This window comes from Raphanus sativus, chromosome 9 (assembly GCF_000801105.2).
Source record: "Raphanus sativus cultivar WK10039 chromosome 9, ASM80110v3, whole genome shotgun sequence".
Lineage (NCBI taxonomy): Eukaryota > Viridiplantae > Streptophyta > Magnoliopsida > Brassicales > Brassicaceae > Raphanus > Raphanus sativus.
Window position 1 is genome coordinate 28,329,871 of NC_079519.1, and position 25,156 is coordinate 28,355,026.

At 36.7% G+C, this 25,156-nt stretch overlaps 4 protein-coding genes, 1 long non-coding RNA gene and 1 other non-coding gene across 6 annotated transcripts; 3 read left to right on the plus strand and 3 right to left on the minus strand.

The window, feature by feature from the left end:
* Nucleotides 1-1,134: 1,134 nt before the first annotated feature.
* Nucleotides 1,135-3,397, plus strand: LOC108825162 (disease resistance protein RML1B-like). Its single transcript, XM_018598492.2, has 4 exons — nt 1,135-1,161; nt 1,250-1,791; nt 1,900-2,995; nt 3,092-3,397. Exons 1-4 carry the CDS (start codon nt 1,135-1,137, stop codon nt 3,395-3,397), a joined length of 1,971 nt encoding a protein of 656 aa, XP_018453994.2.
* A 4,674-nt stretch (nt 3,398-8,071) lies between these two features.
* On the plus strand, nt 8,072-9,778 carry LOC130499733 (disease resistance protein RML1B-like). The gene is made up of 2 exons (XM_056994102.1): nt 8,072-8,759; nt 8,862-9,778. The coding sequence occupies exons 1-2, from the start codon at nt 8,512-8,514 to the stop codon at nt 9,667-9,669; spliced, it is 1,056 nt and encodes a 351-aa protein (XP_056850082.1). The 5' UTR covers nt 8,072-8,511; the 3' UTR covers nt 9,670-9,778.
* A 465-nt stretch (nt 9,779-10,243) lies between these two features.
* Nucleotides 10,244-10,347, minus strand: LOC130500535 (small nucleolar RNA Z279/snoR105/snoR108). The gene has a single exon (XR_008939156.1). It is a non-coding gene; the product is annotated as a small nucleolar RNA Z279/snoR105/snoR108 (small nucleolar RNA).
* Nucleotides 10,348-11,379: 1,032 nt separating this feature from the next.
* On the minus strand, nt 11,380-13,871 carry LOC108826825 (BTB/POZ domain-containing protein At1g63850). Its single transcript, XM_018600172.2, has 2 exons — nt 12,782-13,871; nt 11,380-12,713 (listed from the first exon to the last, which is right to left on the minus strand). The coding sequence occupies exons 1-2, from the start codon at nt 13,457-13,459 to the stop codon at nt 11,784-11,786; spliced, it is 1,608 nt and encodes a 535-aa protein (XP_018455674.1). The 5' UTR covers nt 13,460-13,871; the 3' UTR covers nt 11,380-11,783.
* A 7,941-nt stretch (nt 13,872-21,812) lies between these two features.
* On the minus strand, nt 21,813-22,785 carry LOC130499696 (uncharacterized). The gene is made up of 2 exons (XR_008938578.1): nt 22,428-22,785; nt 21,813-22,091 (listed from the first exon to the last, which is right to left on the minus strand). It is a non-coding gene; the product is annotated as an uncharacterized LOC130499696 (long non-coding RNA).
* A 1,370-nt stretch (nt 22,786-24,155) lies between these two features.
* Nucleotides 24,156-25,153, plus strand: LOC108826832 (brassinosteroid-responsive RING protein 1). The gene has a single exon (XM_018600178.2). It carries the CDS (start codon nt 24,306-24,308, stop codon nt 24,945-24,947), a length of 642 nt encoding a protein of 213 aa, XP_018455680.2. The 5' UTR covers nt 24,156-24,305; the 3' UTR covers nt 24,948-25,153.
* The last annotated feature ends 3 nt before the right edge of the window (nt 25,154-25,156 follow it).

Here is a 25,156-nt window from a genome sequence, read left to right on the forward strand (position 1 = left end):
ATATTCTCCTCTGTAGTAGAAGAAAATATAAAAGGAAAAAAAAGAAGTGGGTAGGTTATGGTTATACATCTCTCTCAGTTTCTCTCATGTCTTATGCTTTTATTACACCTCAGGGACTTCAAATTCAATGTCTTTTCATTTGGATGGAGAAACAACAGGATGTTTCAAATGCTTTCGGTGTTTTGAGTATTGTTTAGCTATTTTTGATATTTAGTTTTGACTGTTTGAATATATTTTTAAGTATTTTGGAAAACTTCAAAATGATCATATATATTTTGGATATTCTTTCGGATATTAAATCTGAAAATAATTAATACACTTAAGTATATAAATCTAATTTGGATATATTCAAATACCCGAATATTTTGGTTCGGGTTAAATTCGATTCAAGTTTTCTAGATGCCAAAATTTTGAACCGTTCTAATCTTAACCAGTTTTGATTCGGGTTCGATACTACCTTTTAGATAGGGTTCAGGTTTTTTCCAGACCTAATAATTTACAACAAAAAAAAGTTATGTTGTAAGTATTGATATCCGTTCATTAGATCATTTCAGTTTTTTCTACTATTTATACAGATCGAGAAATATCAAATTGTACAAAAGAATTATGAAAGTATGTATAGATATTTAAGAAGAAGAACTAAGCTAATGCAAGAAATAAAACTAATCAGATTTAGTTTAACAAGGATCAAAATAACTTAAATAATCTAAATTTTTTGCCCAAGATCAAAAGTCTAGTTGCAAAAAAAAAAAAATCAAATTTTTACTTTTTTCAGCACAAAAAAAATACTAAGGCCAAACTACTATAGTTAAAATTGAAGAAGTAAATACAATTTGATATGTCCAAGTAACAACTAAATCGACATGATATTATATATTCAAATTACATATCTAATTTAAAAATATAGTATTAGTTTAAACAAATACATATAAATTACAACCTTATCTTACTTCACACGGTTTGCGCAAGTGACTTACCATCTCCATCCTTCTGGTCCAAATGTGAAATTACGAGGAAGCAAGTTAATAGTTTCCTGTGAGATTCGAACTTAAAGTCTTTTTAGGGACCATGTCTTACTTTTCAAAGGACTTTATGTGTTTTAACTTTTATGTACAATTTTATAAATGCTTAGAAATGAACGATAGCGAAGATTATAGTCATGCAACAATCATTTTAGTGACATTTTTAAAAAACAACTCCGAAAATACAAAGGAAGCATCCCTTTTAATTTCTGTTTTTATTTATATAGCTTTCCCACTACACATTTTATTTATCTCAAGACTACTCATTACCCTTTTCCATTTCTCTTAGCTCGTCTCTCATGGCATCTTCCTCATTTACGTCTCGTAACTACATCTACAGTGTCTTTGCGAGCTTCCACGGTCCAGACGTCCGTAAAACACTTCTCAGTCACATACGTGAACAGTTTACCCACAGCGGGATCACTATGTTCGATGATCAGGCGATTGCGAGAAGCGCAACCATCGCCCCTTCACTCACAGAAGCTATAAAAGAATCTAGGATCTCGATCGTGATTCTCTCCAAGAACTATGCTTCGTCAAGCTGGTGTTTAAATGAACTGGTGGAGATATTGGAACGCAAGAAAGCTATGGGGCAGATAGTCATGACCATCTTCTATGGAGTGGATCCATCCGATGTACGGAAACAGACCGGGGAATTCGGGATCGCTTTCAATGAAACTTGTGCAAGTAAGACGGACGAGGAAAGGCAGAAATGGAGCAAAGCTTTGAACGAAGTGGGTAACATTGCTGGAGAAGACTTCTTAAGATGGTTAGTCTTTAATTAATTTGACTTTATTTCATAGATTTTGTTAGATGATTAAGGGAATGTTATTTGTTAAATGAAAACGGTGTTTTTCTTTTCTTTATGCTTCCTCAGGTCAAACGAAGCAAAAATGATCAAGAAAATTGCCAGAGATGTTTCAAATAAACTGAATGCTACACCGTCTAGGGATTTTGATGGCATGGTTGGACTTGAAGCTCATTTGAGAGAAATGGAGTCTTTGTTGGATTTTGATGACGATGGAGTTAAGGTGGTTGCGATCTCTGGTCCTGCAGGCATTGGTAAGACTACCATAGCTAGAGCAATACATAGCTTGCACTCTTATAGGTTCCAGCTTACTTGTTTTGTTGACAATCTTAGAGGAAGCTATCCCAATGGTTTTGATGAGTATGGTTTGAAGCTGCGTTTACAAGAAGAGTTTCTTTCGAATATTTTGAAACAAGATGGTATTAGGATATGCCATTTAGGTGTGATAGAAGAAAGGCTACACGACCAGAGAGTGCTAATCATTCTTGATGATGTGAACAATATAAAACAATTGGAGGCGTTGGCTGGAGACATTTCTTGGTTTGGTCGTGGAAGTAGGGTTGTGGTTACCACGGAAAACAAAGAGCTTCTGCAGCAACATGGTATCAACAATACGTACCATGTTGAGTTTCCATCTAGAAGAGACGCTCATGAGATCCTGTGTAGATATGCTTTTAAACAAAGCTATCCACATGCTGGTTTTGAAGAGCTTGCATTACAAGTAACTGACCTTTGTGGTAATCTTCCATTGGGTCTACGTGTGGTGGGTTCATCTTTACGTGGGAAGAAAGAAGACGAGTGGGAAGATGTAATGAACAGGCTGGAATCTGTTCTTGATCGAGATATTGAGGAAGTACTAAGAGTGGGCTATGAAAGTTTAGATGAGAATGAGCAAACGCTATTTCTCCACATTGCAGTCTTCTTGAACTATGAAGATGGTAATATTGTGAAAACCATGTTTGATGACGGTGACTTGGATGTCAAACACGGGTTGAAAGTCCTTGAAAACAGATCTCTGATAGAGTTATATGACAAGAAGGAAACAATAAAGATGCACAGATTACTACAACAAATGGGTATAAAAGCCATCCATAAACAAGAGCCCTGGAAACGCCGGATCCTGATAGATGCTCCAGAGATATGTGATGTTCTTGAACATGCAAAAGTAAGTCCTTTCTCTTGTATTCTTTGTTCATAGGAAGGAACTATCGTGTTAACAATATGTTTTTATTTTGAATAACCATCAACAATAATGGTGTAGGGTACTAGAGTTATCTCCGGCATATCATTTGATACATCTGATATTGATGAAGTATCTATAAGCCCGAGAGCTTTCAGAAGAATGCCAAAACTTCGATTCCTCAGAGTTTACAAAAGTAAAGAGGCTGGGAATGATGTAGTGCATATACCTGAGGATATGGAGTTTCCGCGTCGTCTAAGGTTACTGCATTGGGAGGCATACCCAAACAAGTGTCTTCATCCTTCCTTTCATCCTGAATATCTTGTGAAACTTGATATGCAAGATAGCCAGCTCGAGTACCTCTTGTTGGATAAGCTTCAAAAATAGCTTAGGAAACAAGTTATTCATAAAAGGAAGTTTGAATAACTAAAAAGGAAAAACTTGATTTAGATTTATGTTAAGTTTCTAGATCACATTGTAATAGGTTAAGCTAAGACCCTATATATAGAGATCTATATTGTAAGATGATCTCAAGAAGTTAAGAGTTTAATAAAACGAAGAAACTGTTTTATTAACAAGCTTTGCACATTCACACATTCGATCCTTAGGCGACTTTATTTGGTATCAGAGCTTAGGTTTTTGTGTGATTGTGAAATCGAGAAGCTGTATCCATGGCTGATACAAAAGCTTTAACAGAGATGAAGCCACTAGGAAGAAGAGAAGACTTTCCGAGTGCTGTAATCTGTCCGATGCTCAATACGACGAACTACACTGTTTGGGCAAAGAGGATGAAGATTCTGTTAAAAGTTCACAAAGTTTGGGGTGCAGTAGATCCAGGCACTGACGACGAAGAAAGAAACGATCTCGCAACGGGACTTCTGTTCGGTTCAATACCTGAAGCGATGGTTTTACAAGCCGGAGAAGATGACTCCCCTAAAGTTATATGGGAAGCCATTAAAACCAGAAACCTTGGTGTTGAACGCGTTAAAGAAGCTCGTCTACTAACGCTGATGAATGAATTCGATCGATTAAGTATGGAAGACTCGGACAGTATAGATAACTTCACGAGCAAGTTAACAGAGCTTGCATCAAAAGCGTCCTCGTTGGGACAGAGCATTGATCAACCAAAGCTCGTGAAGAAACTTCTCAACAGTCTACCAATGAAATTCATTCACATGACGGCATCAATAGAGCAGATGCTTGATCTAAACAAAACCTCCTTTGAAGATATTATTGGAAGACTCAAAGCATATGAAGAACGAGTCAAAGGCAAAACTGCATATGATCAACAAAACAATCTGTTGTTCTCAAGCACTGAAACATCAAGCGATCAGAACTCGAGAGGCAGAGGAAGAGGATCATATCGTGGTCGTGGTCAAGGAAACAGAGGTAGAGGACGAGGAAGAAGCAACACTGGCGAGGGGAACAAAGAGAAGAAAGACTACTCCCAGATCACATGCTTCAATTGTAAGAAGAAGGGACACTTCAAATCCGTGTGTCCTGAGAAGAAAGAAGAGAAACAAGAGCTCAACAAGACAGAAACGGAGGTAGCAGAAGCTGCGTTATACATGCATCAAGTTGTGTATCTCAACGAAGAGAAAGTCTTACCGAATTCACTAGAGCCAAGCAAGAAAGAAGATGGCATATGGTATCTAGACAACGGTGCGAGCAATCACATGACTGGTGAAAAATCTTACTTCTCAGAGCTCAACGAGAACATCAAAGGAAAAGTCAAGTTCGGAGATGGCTCGTATGTAGATATAAACGGCAAAGGATCTATTCTCTTTGAAGCCAAGACAGGGGAACAGAAGCTCCTAACCGACATATATTACATACCGAACTTGAAGAGTAACATACTAAGTCTGGGTCAAGCAACTGAACAAGGGTGTGACATAAGGATGAAAGAGAATTACCTCACTTTGAGAGATCCAAGCGGTAGACTTTTGGTGAAAGTTCAGAGAGCTTCTAATCGTCTATATAAGATATCACTCAAAGTCGGTAAACCTACTTGTCTACTCGCAAAGATCAAGGAGGAACCATGGAGATGGCACGCACGCCTTGGTCATATAAGCTTCAAGACAATAAGGGCCATGGCAACACATGATATGGTTCGTGGCTTACCTGAAATACATGAAGAGAAGCAGTTGTGTGACTCATGTTTGGTCGGGAAGCAGACGCGTCACAGCTTTCCTGCAGCAACTGCATACAGAGCTTCGGTTGCTCTCGAGCTGTTACACGCGGATCTGTGCGGTCCCATATCACCGGCAACACAAGGTCACAACAACTATATCTTCGTCATAGTTGATGATTGTACGAGATATATGTGGTCTATTTTGTTGAGAGAAAAGAGTGAAGCCTTTGATAGATTCAAGAGTTTTAAAGCCCTTGTTGAGAGGGAAGCAAACAAGACAATCGGAACACTCCGTACGGACAGAGGAGGAGAGTTCACGTCAAAGGATTTCCAAGACTTTTGCAACAAACATGGCATCAAACGCCATTTAACAGCACCATATACTCCACAACAGAATGGAGTTGTGGAGAGAAGGAATCGTACTTTAATGGAGATGACTCGAAGCATGATGAAAGCTATGAAGGTACCGAACTACATGTGGGGAGAAGCCGTGCGACACGCAACATATGTGATCAATCGTGTTCCTACTAGAGCATTGAAGAATAAAACTCCATACGAAAGCTTGAAGGGAGGAAAGCCTAACGTAGGTCACATAAGAGTTTTTGGATGTGTTGCTCACGCGAAAGTAGATTCAGTTCATCTAAGGAAACTTGATGATCGTTCTCAAGCTCTCGTTCATCTCGGAATCGAACCAGGCACGAAAGCTTATCGACTTTATAATCCTACCTTCAAAAGGATAGTCGTAAGTCGGGACGTAATTTTTGACGAGAAGACTTGTTGGGATTGGAAGGGAGCTACTAAGGAAGGACAAGACGACTCTGGTATGTTCCGTATGACGTGGGGATTGACTGTAAACGAAGGGAATGGTCCGTTTATAGCCAGCACACAACAAGAAGAAACCGCGAATGCAGAAACAGAGCAGCAAAAAGACGATACAGGTGTTACACACGAAGAATCAGATGTAACACACAACGAAGAAGAAGAAGTTGATCAAAGCTCGACACAGGAAGTAAGGCGCTCAACTCGTCAAACAAGTAAACCTAGTTACCTAGATGACTACATTTTACTTGCTGAGATAGAATGTGAGCTGTTGCTTCATGTTATCAATGATGAGCCAAAGAATTTCCAAGAAGCAAAGGGAGATAAAAGATGGACGAAGGCATGTGAAGACGAGATCCATTCGATCAACATAAACAAGACATGGACGCTAACAGACAAGCCAGCTGGAGCAAAGATCATCGGTCTCAAGTGGATCTTCAAGATCAAAAGAAACGCTGATGGATCTATCAACAAGTTCAAAGCGAGACTCGTAGCTAAAGGTTACGTACAAGAACATGGTATCGACTTTGATGAAGTGTTTGCACCAGTGGCTCGATTAGAAACCATAAGACTCCTGATTGGGTTAGCTGCTGCGAATAAGTGGGAGATTCACCATCTAGACGTCAAGACAGCATTCTTACATGGTGAGTTACACGAAGAAGTTTATGTGTCACAGCCTGAAGGGTTTGAAAAGAAGGGAGAAGAGCATAAAGTTTTCAAACTCTCCAAGGCCTTGTATGGATTGAAACAAGCTCCACGAGCTTGGAACATAAAGCTTGATCGAACTTTGAAGCAACTCGGCTTCAAGAGGTGTTCTAAAGAAAATTCGGTCTATCGAAAGGATGATAAAGGAAAGCTTCTTATCGTAGCTATCTACGTTGACGACTTGTTCATTACCGGAGACTCTGCAAAAGAAATCTCAGAGTTTAAGAAGAACATGTCAAAGAACTTTGAGATGTCTGATTTAGGTCTTCTAACCTACTACCTCGGATTGGAAGTAAGACAAAGCTCAAAGTACATCATGATCAATCAAGAAGCGTATGCGATGAGAGTATTGGAGGAAGCTGCAATGGACGACTGCAACTCGACATGTATACCCATGGAGTTCGGTCTGCAACTCTCAAAAGGCCTCGACGAACCTGAGATAGATGCTACACTTTATCGAAGAAGAATTGGCTGTCTCAGATATCTTATGCACTCAAGACCAGATATGTGTTACGCAGTGGGCATCTTGAGTAGATATATGCATTCACCAAGAACGTCTCACGGCAACGCACTGAAGCAAGTGCTAAGGTACTTAAAGGGAACAGTCGGGTACGGATTATCTTACGAGCAAGGTGGATCAATGAATCTCGTGGGATATAGTGATAGTAGTCACAACACGGATCCGGACGATGGAAGAAGTACGACAGGTCACTTGTTTTGTCTAGGAGAAACGCCAATCACTTGGTGCTCACAGAAGCAAGACACGGTGTCTTTAAGCTCGTGTGAAGCAGAGTATATGGCGGCAACGGAAGCAGCAAAGCAGGCGGTCTGGATACAAGATTTGATAAGTGAGATTACAGGAAAAGAGATGAAGAAGACGATGATACGAGTGGACAACAAGTCAGCTATATCATTAGCCAAGAATCCCGTGTTTCACCGTAGGAGCAAGCACATTCACAAGAGGTTCCATTTCATTCGCGAACGAGTAGAGCAAGACGAGATTGATGTGGAACATGTTCCTGGAGAAAAGCAGAAAGCGGACATCCTAACTAAAGCTTTAGCAAGAATCAAGTTCAAAGAGATGAGGGAACTGATTCAAGTTCAAGACTTAAGCAAAGATGGCTTGAAGCTTAGAAGGGAGAATGTTGGATAAGCTTCAAAAATAGCTTAGGAAACAAGTTATTCATAAAAGGAAGTTTGAATAACTAAAAAGGAAAAACTTGATTTAGATTTATGTTAAGTTTCTAGATCACATTGTAATAGGTTAAGCTAAGACCCTATATATAGAGATCTATATTGTAAGATGATCTCAAGAAGTTAAGAGTTTAATAAAACGAAGAAACTGTTTTATTAACAAGCTTTGCACATTCACACATTCGATCCTTAGGCGACTTTACCTCTGGCAAGGAACCCAGGTTGGTGTTGCATTTTCATTCTGAAGATATATATTCTTTTCAGAGTTTTAAAAATCGGGTTCAGGCAGCACTAGTGGGCAAATCGGATATGAACCAAACGTTTTGAATACCGATAAAAAGTTGGGTCTTGGCTTTGAAAAAATTGTTCTTAGGGGCTTTTCTAACACCGCCTAACGATTTCTTGAATATTGTTTTTTTTTTTCTCTTCATGTTATATATATGATGTTTTTCCTCTCTGCTTCTTGTGTGGTTTTACATTGCAGCCGCTTACAAATCTCAAGGAGATAGATTTGCAGAGGTCTTTTCATTTGAAGGAGCTCCCTGATCTCTCAAATGCTACAAATCTTAAAGGATTGTATCTAAGTTATTGCCAGAGCTTAGTAGAGCTTCCACCCTCTTGTTCGCGTCTTCATAAACTAAAGGATCTGTGGATGGATCACTGCACAAACCTACAAGTCATACCAGCTCACATGAACTTGGAATCTCTTAAACGTGTAAGTATGAAAGGATGCTCAAGACTGAGACATATTCCATTTATGTCAAAGAATAATATTAGGCAGATGGATATATCAGAGACAGCGGTTGAAGATGTAGCTACATCAACTAGCCTTCGCACTCGTCCTCTATCTTACTCTATGATAGGCTGTCGCAAGCTCAAGGAAATAACACATCTCCCTAAGTATGTAACCGAACTAGACCTAAGAAAATCTTCTATTAAAAAGATTCCGGATTGCATCAAATCTTTTCGTCTACTACTTGAGCTAAAGATTTGTGGATGCAGAAAACTAACGTCATTGCCAGAGCTTCCTTCTCAGCTCATGCTCCTATCTGCAAACGATTGTGAGTCACTCGAGGAAGTCGCTTCCCCTCTTCACAACCCGAATGCGAGAATGTCTTTCACCAACTGCTTCAAACTGCGACATCAAGCAATCATCCAACAATGGTTCTGTCTCGGGTCTGCTTTCTTACCGGGAAGACAAGTACCTCCAGAGTTCGATCACCGAGCCAGAGGAAGTTCCTTAACACTTGCTCACTCTGCTTCCACCAGATTCAAGGTTTGCCTCGTGCTCTTACCAAACCATCAAATCAGAGAGGATAGATCTTCACAACTCCTATGTCGTCGCGTAGTCAACGGCGACGTGGCAAACTCTGATGACAAGTCGTTCAACTTCGACCTATCCAGATGTCGAGCGGAACATCTTTTTATATTTCCCTCTGGCTTGTTTGAAGAAGATGACGAAGAAGAAGGCCTTCCTGAAGTTCACAGAGAGATAGTGTTCGAGTTCAGCAGCAAATACAACGACTTTGACGTTGTTGAATGTGGTGCCAAGTTCTTGACGGACGAAAACAGCTATGAATCTGAATCAGACCAAGCAGCGATGACGATAGCCTCGTTCATGGGAGCTATGAATGTGGATCCAACGCCAATAATAGCATCATTGATGAGATATGAGTCCATGAAGGCCAAATATAGTAATGAAAGAGCTGAGATCCAACTAGTCATAGCGAATGGGGATAACGAACAAACAACTAGTTGTTGCCGCAATATCTCCTCCCTAGTCAGTTCTGTAAATTCTCGATACTTGTAATAGGGATGATAGACGAAAATAGCTATGAAAAGTGATGATAACATTTACATTCCAAAACATTTAAAGTGATGATAACATTTACTTTCTCGTCACTGGTCGACTAATCAATCAAATTGGCCATGTCTTGCCTTTTACACATTTTTGCAAGTACTTGTGCAGATTTGCAATAGCTTTAAATCGACGGTTTAATTGTTTCGGATCTTAAAACAACATTTTTTTCAAAGCTGATTCATTATGAAATTACAATTATGATATGAAAAAAGATTACATAGACGACAACCGAGACTACTATTTATCTTATGATATATATCTTATGATATCTATACCTAACTGCATCACCTGAGTGTATGAAGATAAACTTACTATTCATAGCAAACCAAACCAAATATGTTTCACTTAATAATGTTTCTAAAACAGAAAAAAAAAATATTGTGAAGAAAATTATTGACTAAAAAGCACTAACGAAAACTCTTTTAAGGAAAAGAGGCATCAGCAAAAAAAATGTTGAGTTAAAAGGAAACTGTTTTAAAAATAAAAATGTTAAAGATACGAGAAAAGTTATAAATTCAGAAGAGGGATCTGATGGTTAGAGAAAGGAGGAGCGCTCAATTGTCGTAACAGGCTGAGCGAAACACTCTTCTCGCATAATTAGCGAGTATTAACCACTCATCACTTCCCTTTTAACTTGTCTGAAGGATCATAGTTTTAAACTAACCCAACGCTAATCCGTTTATACCCAACTAATCATTTCCTCACTTCCCCAACTAACCGATGTGGGACAACTCTCAATTTCTTTTTCCTTTTTTTTTTTGAATGAATGTGAAATTATATGCAAACAAGACTTTGTTACATCTATTGCTACTTTTTTGATAAAATTTCTATAGTTTAAAGAATGTAAAAAGAATCAAGAATGAATAAATAAATGCTCTTAGTGTTCATCCTTGAAGCAAACACTTTGACTATAAAACTGTTTTGAACCAGTGGTGGTTAGCTTTGCCGATTACAAAACTGTCTTCTGGGTACATATGTTTTGACTGCTTACTTTTTCTTAGACTTGTGAGATGGAACTAATGTAGCTGCCTAGGTCGGAGTTGATGTCATCCTTACCGATGACTCAAGTAAATCAGAGGTATGAATAATGTGTTGATAAATACCTGTTCTCATTGGGTTCATGAGTTTATTAATGTGCAGATCTTGGAGAATATGAAAAGCAGTTTGTGAGCTTTCCAAGCTCAACTGTAATGTAAATCCATAGCATTTCTCACTTTCTTCAACTTAACAACTGCCCAGATAAATCATTTGTTGCATTTATACGTTCCTATGCGTATGTGTTTGTTTGTGTCTCCAAGATATTTGTTTCACGGGGTTTCGATTACCATCATCATGAGGTTATTAACATTGCTACAACATAGGATATACTTTGTTAACTCTTTGCTTAAAATCAAACATCTCTATCCAGAAGATCAACCAAGAGCTTTTTGAAGTTTACATTTTAAAGTATACACATCTTTATACCCTTTGTTTCTTAAGGTAGTCACTGTTTTTGATGTCCATATCAGCAGGCATAATGAAGATATTAGCTTCAAGACCATACTTGAGATTGATAACCTTTGATTATGTTCTTTCTGTTATGGCATTATACCTTTGAGTCTTTGTTTGTGTACTTATTACGAACTTAAAATCTCCTCAAATGGTGTACGCGGTGATAGATTTTCAACGTCATTTTAGTATACGAAACAAGAAGACAGAACCTCATGAATTAAAGCCGTAACAAAAGTAGAGAAAGCATAGAGAGTGGTTTGACTTCAAAGTTACTTTTCAGATACATTGGATACTAATAAGAAAACGTAAGAGAGAGATGTACAAAAAAAAAACGAGCTCTGGCTCAATCAAAACGAAAACTACTTCCAACGATCATGTTCATGCAAAAACTAATTCTAATCGTGATCGATCGATGTATTAAAATTCGATTAAGCTTGCACAACACCTCCATTCACCATTCCCCAATCCCGAGTCCAATATCTCACATAACCTCCTCTTTCGGATTCGGATTCATCTTCTTTCCTCACCGTGTGATCCTCAAGAAACAGCGCACAGGGTTTAACAGATCTCTCTCAAGAGTTATCAGTGGCCGAAGCTATGATTCTAAGCCGAGGAGACTCTTGACTCTGTTCTTTCCTTCTCCAGAAGGCCCGTCTCCACCAAACTTCAAACCCTCTCTGGATATTAGGACAGTCTTCATTCGAGTTCAAGAACCGATCAAACCAAGCCAAGAAAAACTCTTGCTGCCAAGCAAGAGGAAGTGTGAGAATGGTATTGCTCAAACCATCCTCCACTAAATACCGATCAAGCCCTTTCGACGCTCTCTTCATCCACGCGAAATCATCATAGAAAGGTGTCAACCAGTTCCTCAGCAACAAGCACCTCACCTCCTTCGGAGTCAGAATCTGCCCCTTCCCAATCCCAACAAAGATCCTCGCCGTCACTCTACTAATCTCAAACCTATGAACAACGGGAACCTTACCGTGCACATCAGACAGCTCAGATAACGAAGCCCACATCACAAGAAAATCCTCTGCGATCTGTCTATCAATCAAAATATCCAAAATCCAGTGCAGATTATCCGCTTGTCTCGCTATCTGATCCACATTCTCCAAATCAGACTCCGCCGCTTGCAGAAACTGACGCTTGAGCTTATGCAAACACCCGTCACAGGCTAAATACAATGACTCTTTCCTAAGATCGTTCCCAGAGGAGTTCTCTCTAAGCATTTTCGAAACGAGGGTCTTCATGTCACGCCTCGCCTTCTCGTCTTTCCCCTCGAGAACTATATGCAAAAGATTTAAAAGCACCTCATCGTTGCTCCCATTATGACTAGCTTCCACAGAAACCCTTCTCAAAACTTCTGTAGCTCCCACGTTCTCAAGGTGTAGCTCAGACAACAACGAAGCGATCCTGCACTCTTCATCTTCCGACCACGGTGCAGCTTCCAAATACTCCAGACACGACAGCACTCCAGCGTCAAACCCAATAGCCGCAGAAACCTGTAACAGAAACAACACTTTGAGATTTTTTCAATCTTCCATTACAAAGTTTTTTTCTTAAACAATACCTTCAAGATACCAAGAACCCTAGAAACATCCTGCCTCATCATCTTCTTCCTTAGATCCCTACAGTACATCAACATCAACGTCTCTATATAAACCTCCACGTCATCACAATCCGAGATCTCGACAATGTAAGGAGAAGACGACGGAGGAGGCGCCATCTGCTGTTTCGACCATCGATCGGAAAGCTTCACGGCGAAGAACCTACTGTGAGCGACGAGAATCTGCCTGTGCACGCACATCGTGACGCAAATCCCGTCTTTGGAGCTCAGAGTGAGCTTCACGTCGCTCGAAGCCGGGTCGTTGAACTGGTTCCCGGGGCTCCGAGTCACTAAGAGATTCGATATCCGCTGCATTGCGAGGGCTTGCTTGTCCTGAGCCGAGATGACGAGATGGCTCCCGCTCGTCGTCCTCGAGGAGGAAGACGGAGGAGGCGCGAGGTTCTGGATCTGGACCGGAGATCCGGATTCGCTGGACATCATCTCGAATAGCGTCGGGCTAGCTCGCGACGACTTGTCGAGCGTCGCCGGAGGAGGAGGAGGAGGAGACATCGGATTGAGGAGGCCCGCGGTTAGAGCGGAGTTGAACTTTGTGAAGCTCGAAGGGATTGAAGAGTCTCGCGGCGAGCTGTAACCGTTCGCCGCCGTGGAAGTAATCGTCGTCGTTGTTGTGGAGAAGTCCATGACGGTTAGGATGTAAAACCGGGTCGGGTCGGGTCAGAATCTCAGGTTTAAACGAGAGGAGTGAGACTGGCGATGGTGTATCACTGCAGAAAGAGCATAAAAGACTGATCCCGGGTCGGGTTTTCGGGTTATACCGGGTCGGGTCGGGTCAGAATCTCAGGTTCAAACGAGAGAGACTGGGCGATGCTATCACTGCAGAAGCCAGAAGGGAGGTTAAAGGTGGAAACCGGGTCGGGTTTTCGGGTTAAACCGGTTATTAACGGGCCCTGACCGGGGATTTTGGAGGTAGTAGTTGCTCGAGTCTCGTGAATGCAATTGATGCCATGAGGTGTCGACAGTGCCAGAAGTGATAAATGCGCATCGCTTAGATTTTAGTGCTGGTTTTTTTTATTTTACTTTTTCTGTGGTTTTTATCGATGGGGGTTTATCGTCATCACTGTGGATATTATTGGCCTTTGGTAATAACAAAGATGCTCGTTTTTTCTCGAATTTATCATTTTTCCCGTTAAAATCTGAAATGTTTGTTTTCTTAATCTGTTACTTTCTTAAAAGAAGAAAATGATGTATTTATTTGATAAAAAACCCAAAAAGTTAATTGTTTTGCTTGTCGAGAAGCGATTAAAATTTTCAACGACATTTTGTTTGTAGTGTGGGCCAAAGCCCAAATGACTCATGAGCCACGACACTGTGATGACGACTTTTATTTTGGAGGTTGTATGGTACAAATGTGTGGAGACCATCATCCACTACACTATCATCGATCCTTTTTTTTTGTTTCATTCCATTTCAGTACCCTTTTTCTTAGATTTAATCATATTTTACGTTTACTAATCATTAGATATCATTTGGTTTAAAAAGTTTCTGGATCATTAACTATCAATGTATAAATCAAAGAAAATGATGTAACGTTAACATCTACATTATAGGGATAGGTGATAACAATCAGTATTTAACTCACGGATTGAATTTTTCCTTATGTTTTTTTCTGAAAAATGTTTGTAAACATGTTGTAATGTGTGATTCTGTTACATTTGATCATCTTGTATTTCTTTTAACATCAAAAGAGGAGGTGGTCAGGATAACCAAACCAAAATAGAAGAATATCATCTTCTAATCAATAGTTAAATAACTTGGCTGAAAATTTCATAACTTTAGAATATGGTTGTGAATGTATTTGTATGAGTTGTTTCTTGAACTGAGGCTTACGATTGATTTTAAACTTTGTTATGGGTTCGGAAATTTGGATATTGAAGGGCGAGTGTAATCAAGCATTCAAGCCCGTTTGTTATGGCTCTTGTATTCATATGAGTGGGGTTCTTCTAATGTGTGGCCCAATTTAATTATGTATCAAAAAGGTAAGAATTTTTTTTTTTGAACTTGGCAAAAAGGTAAGAATTTGATTTTTTTTTTTTTTCTTTGGACTAAAGAATTTGATTTTGAAGAATATTTAAAAAGTAATAATAAACAAGATCAAGTAATGAAAATCAAAAAAGACGAGAAATGGAGCTTTTACTTTTTCTTAAATACACAGGTGAAATTAACAACCAACATTACATATTTAATTAAAACTATTTCATCAGGTCATATTTTAGAATTTACATGTTTGGTGGGCGATAAAAATATGGTTTGATGAAAAAGTAATTTGTCACTTTGCGTAGACAACTAGACATAGCCAATTAAGATAATCGATTACACTAGAGGCCATATTAACCATATGTAGTTTCAAAACAAACTAAAATATTATATACCGTGTAGTATACAATCTTATAGCGATGTAGTTGACAGGAAAAAATATATTACACTAGAAAACTTCTAATAAACATACTTCCATTTTGATTTTTTTTTTAAAATACTAGTATAGCAGATCTATTTCAGCTAAATATATGCGTATATCTATAACATTTACCTAATATTAAAACGAAAAAGAAAAAACAAGAAGAAGACATTAGTTTGGGGAAAAGGTACAAACTACAAAGAGTAACGTGAATGGAGAGCACGTTAGTTTGCCTGGTACAAGGAGGGACAATAGATTCGCTGCTTCAGGTCTTGTATTAGCTGTCTTTGTACTATTTCGGTAACTCTTTTATTTTTCAACTATTTGTTGTATTAAAAAGTGTTACTATACTTACTCGATAAAAATAGATCTATATATATAATCCCGTCTAAATTTCAAATTTAATTGGTGGCTGTGTATGTCACGGTTGGATAAATACCTAAACATCTACAGACTACAGCAAATATATTTGATCATTTATAGTGGTTTTCTACTGATCTCCCTAACTTGACATTAACTTATTATATAGAAAATTAGCATTCCGACTACCTTTAATTTACACCTTTTGTTATTATGAGTTTTGAAAAAATGGCAGTGTATTAGTTATTTTTATCAACACGAAGTATCATATAACCTGCATAAATTTTGTTATTACATGTTTTTGAAACTTAAGTTGTTACATGTTACAATTTACAATTATGTTTGTTTCTTTGAGAAAGGACCATTTTCAATATGTTGCATTGGTAGTTTTTATACTTAGTTTTTAATCCCATATGTACTTTCGATTTTCTAATGTAATTTTAATACAACCAGTACGTTATACTATATCAGTTAGCAGAAATAAATGTTACCTACATATGCAGTTAATGACTAATAGTAGATGTATTAAAGGACGCCCTAGTTTTAAAACGCTCTCTGACACGGGGCTCGAGGCACCACCGTCTGTTCCATTTTCCGACGCCGGCGGCGGCCTAGCTTGCCGGCGTCGCCACTGTTCCTCTTCTCAGGTCATCCTCTCCAACGCTCTGTTCTCGTTTTCTCCAGTCCTTGTTTCATCACCTCTAGATCTACTCACTTCTCTGATGGAGATGAGTCATATCTTTGGGTCAACCTGCTCAAGCTTCATCTCCCCTCACCATAGCTGCTGCTCTGATATCTTGAGGACATCGTGCATCCAGGAAGAAAGCTGTATGTCAATAACACTGAAAGTCAAATCTTTCAACGACATTGTTTCATCTTCTAGTGTCACCGTCGAAGTCACTCCGCGCCTCACCGTAAAATCTTCTCAGTTCCGGTGTGAGTTCACAGGATCTGTTCGGCTCCCTACCGTCGCCGCTGCTCATCGCCTCACCGTCGTCGCTCTTACTCCGCTTAGTTCAAGGGAGAAAGCTGGATCTTCTAAGCATGAGGTTGGACTCAACAGATCTGTGAGTCTCTCAGTCGCTGTAAATCCGCCAAGCTCCGTCGAGTCTCCACAGGCCTACGCTTCACGAGTTCTAAAGCTTCACCACTACGGCCTCCTTCGACGAATCCCTCCGATTTATTCATCCATACTGCAGTATCTAGTCTCATATACATTTATGGAACCGGAGATGAAGAGAGTATCAACCGCCACCACCTCTCTCGCCCCTTTCGTCGCCTCTTTTACCACTCGCCTTATCACCGGATCTACCGTGCAAGAATGTGGACTCGCCAGTTTTGCTTGTTACTATGTCAACGTTGCGTTTCCAACACATTACGCCGTCTCAAGCATCGACGGTTCTTCACGGTGTGATCCTCTCACCTTTTTCCTCGTCGCCAGGACTATTGTGCAAGAGTGTAGACGCGCCAGATTTGTTTGCTATTATGTCACCGCTGCGCTTCTATCACATTACGCCGTCTCAAGCATCGACGGTTCTTCACAGAGTCAACTATGCGACCTTCAAACCGGAGTTGGTACACGAAGACCCAATCTCCTCAAAGCTTTTTACCTCTTATCCGATGTTTGCTCACACACGTTCAGGTTGAATGAGTACGATGACTGTATGATTAGTTCTCTTTTGGGTATAACTTGTTGGGCTCAACACGGTAATGTCGAGTTCCGAGGTTTGGACCCAATTAAACCTTCATCTCCGTCATCAATCTTCATCCTAAGCACCTCTTTGGAGGTGAAGCTAGAGCTTGAGATTCACCTAGTCTCTTCGGTAAGCTGTGTTGGGTTTAAAGCTAAGTGTTCTTGTTTCAGCGCCAAATCAAGTCAGATAGGACTCCGTACTTTCAGTGTCGTCTACGTTTCTAGAGCTTCTCACCTTAAGCTCTGGCCAGTCAACAACACAAGGTGTATCAACGTCGTTTTCGACTATCAATTGTTCTTAGGAACAATCGCCATGGGATCAAAAGTGGAGCTTCCTTTCGGGTTTCTTCATTTCGCTGAGCATGACTCGCCCCTAGATGGTTTTATCTTTAGTTGTTTTGTAATGTCTTTTAGCTTCGTTAGACCGTCGAGCATGGCTCCGGAATCTTTTACTTCAGTTGTAACCGATGATGCTCCTTGAACCTTTTATAATATAAGCTGTGTTACAAAAAAAAAAAAGTAGATGTATTAAAGTGTCCCTGTGAATTGCGTATCCACAGAGGCAAAGGTACGGTCTGACAAATATGGATAATAATATATTATGTATAAATGTGACGACCAATAAAACAAATGAAATTAATATTTTCATTTTCTTCCCAACGAAAAGGAAAAAAAGTAGGCTTTCAAAAAGGGAAAAGCGTGGTCCAAGTCAGTCTACACGACCAATCATTAACATAGTGCGACCTGTTCACATTTGAGAAATAATTACAGAAGTAACAAAAATAACAACAAATAGCTCTATTTTATTTTTCCTTTTCAATCCCGGAAGAACTCTAAAATATTAAAAAGCAAGCAAAAAAGTTAGGTGTGTTTGATATGAATAAACCAAAAAAATATACATGCCCAAGTATAAAAAAGAACTAAAATCAAATGAGTTTAACCGGTTAAATATGGAATATGGAACTATTTATACTGTTTTGATAAAAATGTCAAAATAGAGTTTGATCCGTGCGCTTGAACGAATCGGTTTTTATAAAAAATTTAATAATATTTTTAAATATATAGCTTTTGGTTTATTTTTAGGTTTTTATTCATCAGAATTGAATCCATTTGGATTTAGAAGGATTCGATTCGTATCATATCTAAAAATTTGTAATACCTAATAGAACTTAATTTAAAAATTCAAAAAACTCGATACTCGAAAGAACACCCAAACAAAATACCATACACATATGATTATGTGAATAAATATTATTTTTTTGTTAATTCTTGTCATAGATGAAAAAAGTTATTCAAACATGAAGAATTATTATGGTTAATATGTAAAATAAATTATGAATTAGTATGGTAAAAGTAATTAACGAAATAGTTAAAAAGTGTGAAAAATGTAAAAGATATAATAAAATAATTAAAATTGGTAAGTTTTGTTTTATTCTTCTATAATAAATATTATAAAATTATTTGGAAATAACAGTTAATAAAATAGTTAAAATGAATGAAAATAAGGAAAAAATATAACAATCTCTTTAAAATAAGGTTAATTTTATCTTCTGTTTCAGTTTTAATAAAATAGATTTATTGGGGAACTTTTAGATATGGTCTAGCTGGTTGTCTAAGATAATCAGTGTGATTAATTGGTCGCTTACTGACAAAACGACAGTGTCTGACATGCAAAACTGGAATGAACTTTGTAGTTTTCCATTGAATTAGCAGACAAGTTTCGAGTTAAAGATGTTTAACTCTTCTTTTAAAACTTAAAGCACAATTCTTTTAATATTTGTTTACTGTCTCTCTTTCTTATAATAGTTTAAGTTCTGCAAAGCATGTTGCCTCTACAGTAAACTCCGTACATTACAAATGAAATATGTATAGTAAACTTTTCTTTTTGAAAAAGGGCATTCTACTGTATAGTAAACTTATATGTTTTACATAATAGATACTACAACAGTGCATACCATATCTTTAACATTTTTACAAAACCACTCCATTTCAAGCCAGGGCTGATCAATGGAAATATTATACTGTATAATTGACGAGGGTTTTAAAATTTAATTTGATCATAACCCAATCTATATATAGTATATATATGTCATCTGATTTTAAAAACCTTTTTGACTTGTAATCAAGCATAGATGTTCTAAGAGATTGTGTAACAACAACTTGTAACTTCAAAAGTTCATTTCTGTAATGATATTTACCGTTTAGTAAAAAAAATAATGTATATCACTAGCCAGTAACACGCTGGCTGCAGGTTTTAAAAAAATTCGCTTGTTCAGTTTAAAGTTTGTGCGTAGGGTTTTGATCATAGCAAAAATAAAGGTCCCGAAGCTTAATTCCAACAAGTTTGAACGTAAAATTACGTTGTTTATCTACTTTCCCAATTCTAAAATTTGATATTTTCATGTGAACTGAAAAAAGAAGAGGTAAACAAATGATCGTTAAATTTTTATAGACATCTAAACGGTCTGACCTAAAATAAATCAGAACCTTGAGTGTAATCATCTTAACCCTTTGAACAAAGCTCTTTTATAACATTAACCAAATTACCTAAATAATTTAAATTAGACTGTTTCTCTCTTTGATAAATTAAAAGAAAAGTTATTTTGCCCTTAATTTTCTTATACGAATTTGGTTGTTAAATTAATTGTCCAGACAAAAAGAATTAATCTTTGCTGGGTTCAGCTGGCCTTTCTGTTAATATATATCTAATAACGCCAAAAACTGACAGTGAAATTAAGATAGTAGACACTTTTTAATTATTTCTTAAACTCATCTTTCTATATAATATTCACATGAATGTGTTGTAATCTTGATCTACTGAAATGTATGTGGGAGGCAAAGATCTGATGATTTTTGTACTCTCATACCTTTAACCATGTGATGAATTCAAATTTTCCAAAGTAAATTTTAAAATGTTGACAAAGAAAAATCTACTTAATTAAACATAAAACTTAATTAATTGGGAAATTTTATCTAATGAAATATTGGTAAAGTTATATATATATATATGCATATATAGTTAATAGTATGGTATGCATGTTAATGTATAATAGTTGCAACCATAAAGTGTTAAATGGGGGAATGTGAAATGTTGGAGGAGAAGATGGAGAGGGTGTGAGGTGGGTCAGTGCTGCTTTGGCTCTTTCATACATATTAGTCAGATACCCATATGACCCCCTCTCTAAAATAGATCCCCAAATATTCTTGGTTGGTTAAATCAATATTGTATTCTAGACGTATATCAGACAAACGGAATCAAAATCAAACTTGAGGAGCTACAAAAGTATTTTCTACGTAGTTAATTTTATGTCATAATAATACCTATTAAAAATCAATAAGTGAAGACTCATAATAGGAAATGACAAATATGTGGATTGGTGATATCTCAACTATAGAGAAATTAACGACTTAAGTTACTTTTTGATTTTTAATGACAGCCTAAGTCACTCTTGTATACTCAGATACTTTCTGAGTGGCTAAATATCACACTGCCCTCCTTTGATAATCCTCTCTCTCTCTTTCATGTTCTCTCTTCATTTTTTCAGTTACTTTTTTTTCTTTTTTCCGTTTTCTCTTTGTACGCCCTTTTCTCAATCTCTCTCAATTATCTGTAGAAAACATTTTAAATTCACATAGGATTCAATGATAAAATATTGTTATCAGAGGCGGTGAATTTCAGTGATGAAGCAAGATCTAAATTTTGAGTTATACAAGTTCCTGGCGTTTGGAGGGGATGTTTGAAAATGGCTATGGCGTTTTGGTTATAATCAATTAAGATTCGAAATTTATGGGAAAAGTAGTGTGTTTGTTTGTGTTTTGACTATAATCGGTTAATCTTATCTAATAAACATTTGTAAGTTCTAGATGTAAAATCATAAAAAAAAAAAATCATGAAGAAAATCAATTGCGGCTCAGAGATGAGTTGCAGAAATCGTAGGAAGCCCTAGTTTGAAGAAGATGAGTTTATTACAAAATTGCCATTCTCTTTAAAAATATTAAAATTAAGCATAAATGAAATGTACATATGTACAAACCCGTTTAGTGTACATGTGTACATTATCTCTATACATGTGCATATTACATGTATAATGTACATGTGTACATATATATATATATATATATATGTTACTTAAATTTTCTGAAAACCAAACATCAAAATTGCAAGAAATTTTCTATAGAATGCGTGGATGCAATATAAATATTATCATTGGTTTCTGAAGTGTACATGTATAAAAAACCGTTGAATGTAATCTTATATGTATAGTGTACATGTGTACACACATATATATGTTACTTGAGACAAACCGGTGGACACAAAAAAAATTAACTAGGCTATTGTACACATGGGGAAAGAATGAAGGTCCAATAGATACCTGAGACAAAGCTAATATTTTGAGATTTAATGGAAGACAAGTTCAAGATTTCTATCAATAAAACCAACTCCCTCCCCAAAAAATCAACCTTTTGACAACATATAGAAATCCATTGTTCTCTTCCGATTCATCCATTGCCATGATAAAAAAAAATTGTAAAACACATGTATAAGCAGTTTGTAGATGTACTTGTTTATCATGATCCAAATGTACAGTGATGTAAATAATTTTCACATGTACGATTGTGATATCCACATGTACAAATTACATATATTATCCACATGTACAAGAAAGATTTATGGGTGAACCTATGAGCTTTGCCAAAATCATTAAAGATTTTAATGGAGGCTCTAATCTCTTCATAGCATGCTTCTTCACCACATAACTTATACATTCCTTTCATGAATAAAAATCAGAAGCCAAAGGTGAAACCTGTAAAAAAAATGTACAAAGGAGTTTAATATTTTGGAATAACTGCCAAGCTTGTTCATAGCATCACACATACAAGAAGGTCAACAATAGTTATTTGAACAGAATCTCAACTGGTTCAGAAATATTTTCCAGATCAATTATCAACTCAACATCGCCTTTGTCCATTGGATGTATCACATTTAGGAATCACATATTCAAAAAGAATCTAATATTGAGAAGAGCCTTTTTTGTGACCAATTCCTATAGCCCATGATATTCTAATAACTAACTTATCAATCATAAACCATAAATTAATCATTCAAAGAGAAAAAGAATCAACAAATATTTGTACTATACCTGCATCTAAGATCATGACCGCCAAATTATATAATTTTGACAGCGAATCAGCTTCAAACTCTGAAGCTTTCGATCTTCTCCGGCTGATACATAGCAAAATAGCCACTTTGAATCCAATCTAAAAAGAACCACGAGAACTAGAGTTTTGATTCTTCTCGTCGATTAGAGATTTAAAAGAAAAAAAAAAGAGTTGGAATCAACAATAATAGATGTGGTTGATGCATAAGATTTAGAATAAGTGGTTGACGGTTGATGTAGAAAATTGAAAAAAAAGACAGAGGAGGAGATGAGGAATAAGTGGTTGTCGATGGAAGAGAAGGAGAGATAATATGATTAGAGAAAAAAAGATAGAATTGGGTTTTCACATTTTTTTTTTTTTGTAACAAGGGAAAGCTTTGACAAAGTGCCTTAGTAGCAAAATATGACTTATAGTGATATTAGAAAGACAAAAAGTGACTCATGGTGTAATTATTTCTCAACTATATATATATAGTTGAGATATATATATATATATATATAATATATATATATATATATATATATATATATATATATATATATATATATATATGTATGTATTGATTTGGTTTTGAATTCAATGTTCATCAAGAATTGTATGTATCATTGTGATGTCCAATAAATCAGATTTTCTGGTGGAACTTTACAGAATACAATGTAATGTTGATTCTTTATGTTTTGAAATTTCAATGGATGTGAAAGATTCTATTTTCATGGATAACTCGAATGAAGCTATATTCCTACCAAAATCATAATTTTACGGTAACCTAAAAAGTATTCCAATAACGGTTAGATAAATTGGAATTTAACGAACCTGACGATCTGCGTCTACCTCAATTATATGGCATGTTTCCGGGTTTACATTAATACTTTAATTAGTAATTCTCTGAAAATAGCATTGACAATAGCCTAATTTCAGTAGGCACGAGGCATTATTTTTAGATTTCAATATATCAGGTTTATACGGCTTTTAAAAATGATGTAAATTTTCCTAGATATTTATTATGAAACATAGGGAGTATAATCTTCCTAGCTATTTAAATCTATTCATAAATTTGTTAAATGGAGTTTGTTATGTTAATCACGTCACATTAAATGCATTTTGTCCTAACACATACGGGAATTTTGTTATAGTTAAACAACATAATTGCGGTTTTTTTATTCAAGCAAATTGGTATAGTTATAATAATATATCAAATAGTAAATAGTTGAAAACTACACGGATATATGATATAGCAATTTAAAAAATAAAAATTTATCATGAAACCATTCATAATCTCACATTTATTTTTCTGCACTCCATCCATTTTGAGCTTTAATGCCAAATTCAAAACATTGTATGCGCAACACCAGATTACATATTTTCTCACATGCCACAACTAAGTAGCAACGGATCTTCAAAGTAATCATTCAAACGATCAACTGTGTTGTAATTTTATCGAGATAGATGACAAAAATGATGTCGATGTAACATATAAATGTATAACTGAACGATAATAAGTGTAAAGATGATAAGGATTACTGCATTGACTACCTGTCAATTAAATTCCAATGTAAACTGGAAACTTAGACCTAATGCATGTAAAAAGGTATTCACATCACAAAACTTATATAATATATGGCATGCAGAAGAAAAATCTAACTATAAATATGATAAAAAAATTAGTCATATATTATAAGTTTCTAACCTAAAGAAACATCATCACCACATTCCTCGTTATATCCTTCATCAAGCAAAATAATTAAATAAAAAGAACAACACGCAATAATCAAACTAAAAAAAAACAACACGCAAAATAAAAGCACATTATTGACTACTAAAATAACAAAGTAATAGCTAATTAACTAAACACTTCTAATATGACTATATATACACATTACACACAACTATATATAAACCACACCCTCTTCATCTTTTACTCACAATCCAAAACTCTCTCTCTCTCTTGTCTATTATCTCTACTTGTTATCATTTCTCACTCTAAAGGCGAGTCAATGGGTTTTCCGGTGGGCTACTCCGAGCTCCTTCTCCCAAGAATCTTCCTTCATTTACTCTCTTTCTTAGGTCTGATCCGAAAACTAATCTCCACTATTTTCTGGCTCATTGGTTTACCCGATTTCCTAGAACCCGAACCGGTTTCATCTTCATGGCCCGAGCCACCACCAACCTCAAACCACCAAGACCCTCACTTGTTTTCAGCAGCGCTTCTAGCTGGAGATATCTTGCCCGTTGTCAGATTCTCCGATCTAAACCGACCCGAGTCTGAATGTTGTGCAGTGTGTCTCTACGACTTCGAAAACGACGATGAGATCCGACGGCTGACGAATTGCAGGCATATATTCCATAAAGGATGTTTGGACCGTTGGATGATGGATTATAATCAGATGACATGTCCACTGTGTCGTACACAGTTTATACCTGATGATCTTCAAGTGGCGTTTAATCATAAGCTTTGGTCTGAATCTAGTGAAGTTTCTGAACTTCTTGTTGAATCATTTTAGGAGCTCTTTTCTCTCTCTTGTAATTGTAATATAGTTTTTAGTATTTTGTTTGATGGATGTATATAAAAAAGGTAGTGATTACAGGCTAGTTAAAAAACAAGACAAATTTGTATCATCTATTCACAAGAAAAAGAAATTAAAGTTTTGAAATTAGTATCAATGTGTAGAATTTTTTTTCCTGTTATTGAATGAAAATACATTTACTCTTT

Coding starts and splice junctions, on each gene's coding strand:
- LOC108826832 (XM_018600178.2), top strand. CDS start 24,306: ATGACTATATATACACATTACACACAACTATATATAAACCACACCCTC.
- LOC130499733 (XM_056994102.1), top strand. CDS start 8,512: ATGGATCACTGCACAAACCTACAAGTCATACCAGCTCACATGAACTTG. Junction 8,760..8,861: donor GAAATAACACATCTCCCTAA/GTATGTAACCGA, acceptor TTGTGGATGCAG/AAAACTAACGTCATTGCCAG.
- LOC108826825 (XM_018600172.2), bottom strand. CDS start 13,459: ATGGACTTCTCCACAACAACGACGACGATTACTTCCACGGCGGCGAAC. Junction 12,714..12,781: donor GGGTTCTTGGTATCTTGAAG/GTATTGTTTAAG, acceptor TTTCTGTTACAG/GTTTCTGCGGCTATTGGGTT.
- LOC108825162 (XM_018598492.2), top strand. CDS start 1,135: ATGAACGATAGCGAAGATTATAGTCAT. Junction 1,162..1,249: donor ATAGCGAAGATTATAGTCAT/GCAACAATCATT, acceptor TTATTTATATAG/CTTTCCCACTACACATTTTA. Junction 1,792..1,899: donor GGAGAAGACTTCTTAAGATG/GTTAGTCTTTAA, acceptor ATGCTTCCTCAG/GTCAAACGAAGCAAAAATGA.